At 41.1% G+C, this 10,735-nt stretch overlaps 1 protein-coding gene across 1 annotated transcript; it reads left to right on the top strand.

Annotated features, from left to right (window-relative positions):
- The first annotated feature begins 5,468 nt into the window (after window positions 1–5,468).
- Window positions 5,469–6,428, top strand: LOC119773610 (high choriolytic enzyme 2-like). The gene has a single exon (XM_038270667.1). The coding sequence runs from the start codon at window positions 5,555–5,557 to the stop codon at window positions 6,350–6,352; it is 798 nt and encodes a 265-aa protein (XP_038126595.1). The 5' UTR covers window positions 5,469–5,554; the 3' UTR covers window positions 6,353–6,428.
- The last annotated feature ends 4,307 nt before the right edge of the window (window positions 6,429–10,735 follow it).

Below are 10,735 nucleotides of genomic sequence, written 5' to 3' on the forward strand. Positions count from 1 at the left end.
ATGGAAAACAGCATTTAAGACCCCCATAGGCCAATTCGAATATTTGGTCATGCCTTTCGGTCTTACTAACGCTCCTGCCTGTTTCCAAGCTCTAGTCAACGATGTCCTCAGAGACTTTCTGAATGTTTTTGTTTTTTTATACATTGATGACATCCTGATCTATTCAAAGAACCTCTCTGATCACAAGAAACACATTCGTCTGGTCCTTCAGAGACTGCTAGAAAACAAAATCTTCGTAAAGGCTGAAAAATGTGAATTTCACCAACCTTCTGTTACGTTTCTGGGGTTTGTGCTCGAGGGCGGGCAGGTGAAGCCATCTAAAGACAAAATTAAAGCAGTTCTGGACTGGCCGACTCCCGAAAACCGTAAGCAACTTCAAAGATTCCTGGGGTTTGCCAATTTCTACAGACGTTTCATCCGAAATTATAGCCAAACAGCTCTACCCCTCACGGCTCTGACTTCTGTGAAGAACACCTTTCAGTGGACACCAGAAGCTGAAGCAGCATTTAGGAAACTCAAAACTCTTTTTTCCAGCGCACCCATTCTGATCCAGCCTGACCCCTCTAAGCAATTCATCTTAGAGGTGGATGCATCTGACTCCGGTGTAGGAGCTGTTTTATCTCAGCAATCAGATTCAGACCAGAAAACTCACCCGTGTGCTTTTTTTTCACGCAGACTCTCACCTGCCGAACAAAATTATGATGTTGGAGACAGAGAACTACTTGCCATCAAACTAGCCTTGGAAGAGTGGAGACATTGGCTCGAGAGCGCCGAACATCCTGTCTTGGTTTGGACAGACCACAGAAACCTGGCCTATTTACAATCGGCAAAAAGATCCAACCCACTTCACTCTCGATGGTCTCTGTACTTTTCCAGGTTCAATCTTATCATCTCTTACAGACCCGGTTCCAAAAACATCAAGCCTGATTCTCTCTCTCGTCTCTACTCCTCTGATCAACCTGAAACACCCGAGCCTGTTCTCCCTGCCTCGTGCACGGTTGGAGCCGTTTCCTGGCAGATCACTGATCTCATCAACCTAGCTTTGGCCTCTGAACCTGACCCAGGTAATGGTCCTCCAAACAAGACCTACGTTCCATCTTCTGTAAGATCTCATCTCATCCAGTGGATGCACGCAGCCAAGTTCTCAGCCCATCCTGGTGTGAGTAGAACAATCGCCCTCATCACACGACGTTTTTGGTGGCCGTCCCTTCACAAGGACGTGAAGGAGTACGTGCTGGCCTGTCCCATCTGTGCCAGAAACAAACCCACACACCAACCACCTTCTGGGCTGCTGCGTCCTCTACCTGTTCCGACTCGTCCATGGTCCCACATCGCTGTGGATTTTGTTACCGGTCTCCCTGTCTCCAGAGGTATGTCAGCCATTTTAACCATTGTTGACCGATTTTCCAAGGCCTGTCATCTGGTTCCCTTCAGGAAATTACCCACTGCATTTCAGACCGCCCAGCTCCTTGTGAAACATGTCTTCCGTCTTCACGGCATACCTCAAGAAATACTCTCTGACCGAGGTCCCCAGTTCATCTCTCAGGTCTGGAAAGCTTTCTGTTCTGCTCTCAACTGCAAAATCTCTCTCACCTCAGGCTATCATCCGCAGACCAATGGGCAAATGGAGAGGATGAACCAAGAGCTCGAGTCCACTCTCCGTTGCCTCTCTTCAAACAACCCGACTGACTGGAGTCAGTTTCTGGCTTGGGTTGTATACGCCCATAACTCGCAAAGATCTGCTGCAACCGGTCTGTCTCCCTTCCAGGTATCCATTGGTTACCAACCTCCACTTTTTCCGGCAGACAAGAGAGAGATTTCAGTCAGGTCCGTCCACCATCACATCCGCCGTTGCCATAGAACCTGGAACGAGACCATCACTGCCCTCAACCGCACCTCTGTCACCAATAAAAGGTCTGCTGATTCCAAACGTCGCCCTGCTCCGAATTATACCCCTGGACAAGAGGTATGGTTGTCTACCCGAGATATCCCTTTAAAGTCAATGTCTAGGAAGCTCTCTCCAAGGTTCATCGGCCCGTACAAGATCGCCCAAGTAATTAATCCATCTGCCGTCCGCCTGCACCTGCCATCATCTCTCCGGATACACCCCACCTTCCACGTCTCACAAGTCAAGCCTGTCCTCACCAGTTCCTTGTGCCCACCATCTGACTCCCCTCCACCCGCCCGGGACATTGACGGCCACCCGGCTTTCACTGTTCGCCGGATCGTGGACTCCTGTCGTTGAGGTCGCGGTTGGCAGTACCTCGTCGACTGGGAGGGCTACGGTCCGGAGGACCGCACCTGGGTTCCTGGTTCCTTCAAAGGGAGTTTTTCCTCTCCACTGTCGCTACAAGTATGCTTAGTGTGAGGGATTGCATTCGAGTCAATGAGTTGATGCAATCAACTAGTTTTCCTTAGATAGAAAACTTTGAATCAATTTGACTGGATGATCTGGTTGAACTGTAAAGAGCCTTGAGATGACATGTGTTGTGAATTGGTGCTATAGAAATAAACTGAATTGAATTGTTTTTCTACATACTACGTGATCTAGGACCCAAAACTGATCGCTGCAGGACTCCACAAATAGTCTCCAAACACTCCGCAATGCTGTAGCTTGTTAATGAATAATGAGTGGTTTATTGTATCAAAATGCTAAAATCATCAAATGCTTTCTTAACATGCATAAATACACCAGATGTATATTTTCCTTTATCACATGCCTCTTTAATTTCATCTGTCGCTTCCCATCATTGCAAATTAGGTTGTACTGCTTGCTCTGAATCCATATTGACTCTGGTTTAATGTTTCATATTGATGTGCGAAACACAGAAGGTAAACTGATGGAGTTTTTTAAGACAATACACAGCAAAGAAACACAAGAGAAAAACTTCACCAATGAAAAAAATCATAGTGGGAAGTGCACTACTTCTGATGAAAGTGCCAATCCTCTTGACCTCATATCTAACCAAAGCACTACACCCAGACTTTACTGCTTATAGTGGGAAAAAGTATTCAACTATTCACCCTAGTTAAATAAACGGAGATAGATGAATTTCATATCTTTGCAAAGAGAGAACACATCATCATACAGCCCTTATGGGACAGTATTCATCCTCACTCAGGGGAATTGTGTGACCTTACAGGTGAAACAGACTGAGTAAAAACTTTTATAGTGAGTAAATAGGACAAATTCATATATGAAATAAGAGAGTTTTAAATTTTCTGACCACTCTGCTAATGTTTGGACATTCAGAAACCAAAGATCACAAACCATGTTTACAGACTAGGCTGGTTTGCAGAGTCCTCCCTTTAGAGGTTTATTTAGGCTGAGCAGTGCAGACCCCAACCCATAATCCTCTTTCAGACACACCTGTAGAGGCAGGGCCGTGCAGAGACCACTAAAGGGGCAGGTGCTCAAAAAAAAAAAGGGCACATCTTATCGCATTTTAGGACAGAATATTAACAAAGTCACATAGCTTTCAGAGTTTAATGAACAATGATAAATTACAAAATTGTGAGACATACAATCAAAGCTAAGGGAAATCTCTACATAGAACATAGAACTATGCATATGTAAAATATTTTATTAGTAATTTCTTTCTGCAGGTCTATTTTGTTATAGGAAAGTATTACAATATTCAAACCTGCAATTTAGCCAAAGATGTAAATCAGAGCTGGACCACCAGACATATTTTGTCTTTACAGAATTAAACTGTTAAAAATGCATACAAGGGCACAATGCAACCTTTTAGTGTACTGTAATCTATAAAAAAGAATGTCTGCCTGGTTTGCTGTACTGATAGTGGAGATGGAGACAGTCCATTCAGAAAAGCAGAGCTGCTGCATCAAACTTTAACTAGAACTGCAGAAAAAAAAGAACAAAACAAACATTTTATTAATGCATGTCACCATGAGAAAAGCCTACTCTGTTTGTGTCTTAGTGTATTTTGTAAGTACCTATATACATTTTCTTCAATCTTTCCTCTTCGTTTTTTCTTGCCAGTTTCTCTTTTCTTTTTTTCCTCATTGTCTCATCTTTTCTGTGTTGAGTGAAGGTCAATGTCTTATTTATTTCAGTCTCTTGCCTTTCTTTTTCCCCCAAACTAAATCCAAGATTATGATCCAAAAACTTATTTTCCGTCATGGTGATTTAACTGTTTAAAAACAAATTCCCATCTTTTAAGCATTTTTGCTATTTTTGTTCTCTTTTGTTCACAGCAGCAGTTTTCTGTTAGCCATGTCTTTAAAAATGTTAATAACCTCACTGTGAATGATTGGCACATCCTTCTCGATTGCCAACAAAAAGGTCTGACAACCGATCCTCCTTGCATAAGCTGCACAGTTTTGTTTTCACCAGCTTCATACATTATATCTATCATATATCTATCATGGTAGTTTTGGATGAGTTCTCCTTTAAGATACATTTACCTAACGCTAGAATAAATGAAATGTACATCATGCAGCAAAGGAAATTAGAAAATCAGACATATATCCATTATGGAGATGATAGGTTTTTGACGGGCGATGTGCCCCTATTGCATAAGTAATACTGAAGAATGTCCTACTGTCATTAACGACACAGGGAAGCTTTTTAGTTATCTTGCTTTGCTAGCAAAGTCATTAGCTAGCAGCTAGCTCATAGCACAAGAACAACAGCCTAATGTCTGTATGATACAAATACTGAATCGATAGATAAGAACAGCTTTTCCTCACCTGGCTGTCTCCTCCCGCTCAGTAGTTCTTCAGAGAAAGAACTACTTTCCTCCGTTTAAACCGCTACTCTTTGCTAAAGTAGAGAAATTATACAACGTTCAAAGTTTTCCGTTGTCTGACAAGTAGGAAGCCTACTCCAGTATTTTCACCAAAAATTATGTTTTTTAATTCACAAAAAAACTGTTCTGTAATCATTACAGAACAGTTTTTTGTGAATTAAAAAACATAATTTTCAATGTAAAAGACTAAAAGCACAGAGTAAACAGTGTTTTAGATCAAACAATACTGCATCATCCAAGGGGCTCATTTGGTTTCACTTACATGTCTATTCAGGTTGACATTGGAGAGGCGGTGCAGACTGAAGACATAGCCATCCGTCCGATCATGGTTGATCTTGCTTAGGGCCAAATGAGCAGCGGCCACAGTGTAATGTGGAATATCCGCTACCTTTAGCTCCGCAGTTAGCCGCCTTATCTGACTGTGCGAGAGGCAAGTGCGTCGTCACCGGCAAAAGGTCAAAGGTAACAATGTGATCGGAGGGCTTATTGTATTGTTTATCTTGCCAAAAAAGAAAAGATAATAATAATAATTTAAGTACATGTGTCAAATAAATAATAAATTATAATAAAAAAAAAAAAAAAAAAGGGACCAAAAGGGCACATTGGGATCATGGAGCAAAAGGGGCAGGTGCTCAAGCCCCCTTAGCCCCCCCCTCTGCACGTGCCTGTGTAGAGGAGAGTATAAATATCCTGAGCTGAACAGAGCCAGACATCAAGCTTCAAGGAGTCTCTCCACAGCAGTTCTCTCTAGAAGCTCCTGAGTCTTTGAGTCGAACCCGAAGATGATTTCCTCCACCAGCCTCCTCCTGCTGCTCCTGCTCGGCCTCTCTCAGGCTTTTCCTGTTGAAGAGGAAGGACCCCAGGAAGAGGAAACACAAGAAGGAGAAGACACTGTGGACTTGACCACCAGAATTTTGAGCGCCAACAACGGCTCCGAAGAAATGCTGCTGGGAGGAGACATACTGGTTCCCAAAGACAGGAATGCAATGAAGTGCTGGTACAACAGCTGCCAATGGGAAAAAGCCTCCAATGGCTATGTGGTGATTCCTTATGTAATTGGGAGTGAGTTCACCAGTTATGAAAGAGGGACCATCGAGGGCGCCATGAGGGCCTTCGCCAGTAATACCTGCATCCGCTTTGTGCAACGTAGCAATGAACGTGACTTCATCAGCATTGTAAGCAAACAGGGCTGCTGGGCTCAGCTGGGGAGAACCGGAGGCATGCAGGAGGTCTCACTCAACAGGGGGGGCTGCGTGTATGGCGGAGTGGTCCAACACGAACTCATCCACGCTCTGGGCTTCAATCACGAGCAGACCCGGAGCGACCGCGACAACTACGTAAGGATCAACTGGCAGAACATCATCCAGGAGTCCGCCTACAACTTCCAGAAGCAAGACACCAACAACCTGAACACTCCCTATGACTACTCCTCCATTATGCACTATGGAAGAGACGCCTTTGCTGTGGTCCCCGGGAGGGAGACCATCACCCCTATCCCCAATCCCAACGTCCAGATCGGCCAGAGGCAGGGCATGTCCTCCTGGGACATCAGAAGGATCAACCTGCTCTACAGATGCTAGAAATGTAGAAGAGAAACGTAAATGTTCTGAAAATATTTCAGAGGTTCAGGGGAAAGAATGAACACCTGAAATAGTTGAAATAAAGGAAATATAAAATCACATAGTTGTTCTGTTTTTGCTTGGTACCATTTTACAAGTACACAATCTGATTTTGAGCAGGAGTCAATTTATGGCTTGGTTATATAAAAAGACAAGTTCTCCAGACTTATATTTTGGGATTTTCTTTTTTCATTAAGTGTTCTGTTTAGTTTTCATTTTAGTTTTCTCATTTCATTAATGACATTTTCTTTTAGGCCTGATTATCACTTACAATTAGTGTTGCATACTGATACCAGTATCAGACGGGGCCCCAATCCAGCAATAAAATGGTGGTATCGGTATCGGCGAGTACCAACAAATAGGGCACTGATGCCATTTTGAGTGCCAAAAGTTTATTCAACGATTGTCTTTTTCCTGCTTCACAAAGGTAGGCAGCAGCTTGACAAACCATGATGGCAATTATTTTACATCCAAGTAGTATGCAGTTCTTCATATATACACACACGCATCAATTTAAACAGATGGTATATGTATGGACCGATATTGCACAGCCAGGTATCGGGGCAAAAAAATGCCATCGGCGCAACACTATTTACAAATAAAGCAAATTCTCTCTGAAAGAACTAAAATAAAATCATCAACTCTAGGCCCGACCAACCCAAGCTGCTATGTGGCCCTAAGCAAAATTCTATTGTTTGGACCTACTAATTTAGCTAATTATGTCTATTTCTGCAATCAACAATGATAAGATCATACACATACGTACTATAAACTCAACGCATCTATGTCAGAGCTGTTTACATTCTTCAAATTGTGTCAATCATCTAGTGTTTCCTAAATTAATAAAATAAACTAGTTTATCAAGCCCAGTGATTCCAAATCGAGAGTAATCCTACCCCTAGTGGTCAGTGAGTGCATTGCAAGGAGTATGTTAATTCAATTCAATTCAGTTTATTTCTATAGCGCCAATTCACAACACATGTCATCTCAAGCTACTTTCCAGTTCACCAGATCATTCAGTAAAATTGATTCAAAGTTTTCTATCTAAGGAAAACCAGCTGATTGCATCGACTCATTGACTCCAATGCAATACCTCACACTAAGCATGCTTGTAGCGAAAATTTTATGATTTTCTTGTGATTTCATGAACGTTCATTAAATTGTAAAATTTCAAAAAACGTATTAAACTACATTTACTGGAAAAAAACATGAATTATATTGCTAATAAAAGGTTTATATGTAAATAAAAACAATATTTGTGCATATTTTCCTGCAAAAGTTGCAAAACCTAATTCTTTGGTGCCAAGCTTTTATTCTATCAAATGTTCTGTGATGCAGGGATCAGTGGATTCATAGAAAAGTGTCATTTTTTCTTGCATAAAAAAAGCCAAACACTGCAACTTGAGCCATCTGGTCCTTCTAACTGTGTCATCTTGACAGTGAAACGAACTTCATCTTTTTGTCATTGTTGTTTTAGTGAATCTTGACTTCTTTAAAAAGCAGCTGAAGACATTCTCAAACAAATTAGCTTTTTTTTCCTTTATTTTTTCCCTCCAATATTTCAAAATATTGTATTTATTTAATCACATGTTTGATTTAACTTAACACCAAATGGTGGCATAAAAGCACTCGCTTTAAGTAGTTTTATTTTTACTTCTACAGGCTTTTTTAAAATTCTTTTTACCTCAGTAAGGTTGTTGGATCTTAGATCCAGTGTATGGAACAAAATGGCAGATCCAGCCACCAGACCAGCAAGAAAGAGCAAAGAATACTAGAATCAATCAAAAAGTTTGGTCCTGTTCACTGTTAGATGGACAGAAGCAAATAGCTGCTGGGCCACACAGAGTTCATCATTCAGTTTACAGAAGGGAAATGCTGCCCTCTGGTGGAGGTTTGAACACAAACATGTCTCTTGCTCTGTGGTTCTTACCAATGAGAGTGATTGAGTCATGAGAAAGGTCAAGAAAGTCCAAACCAGGAGCGCCGCTTAAACTGTGGATGGATGCCATCTTGTTATGAGCGAGTCGAAGAATCCTCAAACTGCTCATATTTTCACAATCCAATAATTATGTGTAATCTTCCTGAAACATTCAATGGAAACACTCAGTTACAAACTGTATTAACTGTAAAGTCTAGATTCAGTGTTCGCCCTTAAATCAACTTAGGAGAGCTGCTGCAACTGGCTGATGCCATAGAGAGACTGGAGGCCAAAGAGCTAAAGCAAGATGCCTTTAAAGATAAAAATTTTACAGACAATTTAAAAAGAGTGTATATAGTACCAAAAAAGCATGAAAAGAAAAGAAAAAATGTTCTCTTTGATCTCTACTACCGGCTCCGTAACAAAAAATGGAGTTCCTCTCCTCTGGACTTCAACCCTTCTTCTGGGCGAGGACTGAACTTTGCCAGGTTGGTGGCTTTCATGCTCATTGTTGTTCCTTATTTGAGTTTTGAAGTCAGTGACCTGAGCCTCTACTCCTGGCGAGAATCCAGTGACCCGCTGCAGCTGACGAGCAGCCGCTAGACGCTGTAATTAAATAAATGCTTTCATTTTGTTTTGAATACTCTGTAATTATTGTATCTGTGCTTTTAGAAACACAAGGAGTTTATTTTGTTTAACTCAGGATGAAACTTTTTTTGAACTTATTGATCAGACATGGTTCTCTGTCCTCTGGGTTTCATTTCATAATGAATCTAATGCTGAGCTGTGCTTTACATTCCCCACTACCCCTCACCACCACTCTCACCAACCCCCGAATCACTCGCAAACTCTGTCCTGCCTCCTTCCTCCCTCACAGTCACTTTGATGCAGGTGAGAGGCCAGCTGAAGAGACTGAAACTGAGGAAAGCCTCTGGACCAGACGGGATTCCTCCAAGGCTGCTGATCTCTGCGAGGTCCTCTACTTCTACAACCTGAGCCTCAGACCTCCTGTGTGGTATCGGCAGTGTTGGGAAAGTTCTCTCTCTATGTGAACTAGTTCAAAGTTCAGTTCACCCATTTTAAAATAATCTAGTTCAGTTCATAATTCAAAATTTTGAACTAAGTTCACAGTTCCAAAAAATGAACTAGTTCTTTTTTTTTATGTATTGCTCAATTACACCATAGACATGTAGAACCACAGACAGCAATTATTTTATCAGTTGTAACTCTGAAACTGTGCGTCAGATTTCATCTTCATATCCAGTTTTGAATCCTTATCCAACCAGGGTTTACATTAGCATTGAGGGGACAGATTTCCCCATTGTTGCTTTAATGCTTTGTTGCTGTCCATTCACTTCACACTAGTAGCAGCTGCAGCTTTCACCCCTACAGTATATTCTCAAAAACATCAGGAAAAATGTGCTGCTTGAATTGTCTTTTTTATGAGGAATTATTAAAAGAAAAACAGGAAAGTAGTCTTTAAGGTGCAAATGTTTTTAATTTTTTTTTTATTATTTTTTCAGCGTCCAGACTGCAAATTTATTATATTTTTTTTGCGCTTTATGAAACAAAGTACCCTATATTTTGTGGATGTACAGCTACATTTCTCATGTAAGTTTGCGTAGTTTTAACACAAACATTTATTTTCCATATTGCACCAGTACAGTTAATGAGCAACCTGTACTTGTGTGCTTGTTTGTTCTGTCTAAAATGTTTATTTTGAAATAAAGAGGTTAATAAAAAAAATATTTTTTGTCCGATTCATCGATTAATCGAAAAAATAATCGGCCGATTCATCGATTTTTAAAATAATCGTTAGTTGCAGCCTTAGTCTTTACATCTGAAAAGGGAAAACGATTTAAGCAGATCTGGATTTTGAATAGATTGTTGGGACGCCTTTTTAGCCTGTTCTGTGATCCTTTAATTGTTCTGTAAATGAACCAGTTTGTAGCAAACTCCAGCGGCTAAAGGTTTCTGGTAAAACTCTGTGACTGTTTCTAGATTCAGCTGCAAAAATCACAACAAAATGACTGATGCAGCAAACGTTGCTCAATTACCTCGACATTTTAAACACACAAAAAGCACACAAGTCAGATGGTTGTTTATAATCAAGGACCCCCCAGAGAATCAAGTCTACTGATTGGGCTGCTAGGATGTTTGGAAGGTGTTTCATCTGCACATCAATCATCCTGCAGAGAGGCAACGCCTGAGGACCACTATCCATCACAGAGGAGCTTCATTACCAGATTTGTCACTTGATGTTAAAAGAACAAAGAGCCAGAAAAGGTGGAATGACTAACGTGACGAAACTCTAAAATTATTTGGATCACAGAATGAACAGAAGATATGATGCTCAGAGATTGGAACATGGATCTTTCAATTCGTGGTCTAGGAATATTAAACACATCAGAACAAAAAAACACCGA

The sequence above is a fragment of the Cyprinodon tularosa genome, unplaced genomic scaffold (genome assembly GCF_016077235.1).
Source record: "Cyprinodon tularosa strain WSP-4 unplaced genomic scaffold, ASM1607723v1 ctg770, whole genome shotgun sequence".
Lineage (NCBI taxonomy): Eukaryota > Metazoa > Chordata > Actinopteri > Cyprinodontiformes > Cyprinodontidae > Cyprinodon > Cyprinodon tularosa.

What these genes read in the sequence shown, in the direction of transcription:
- LOC119773610 (XM_038270667.1), top strand. Translation starts at nt 5,555, where the DNA reads ATGATTTCCTCCACCAGCCTCCTCCTGCTGCTCCTGCTCGGCCTCTCT.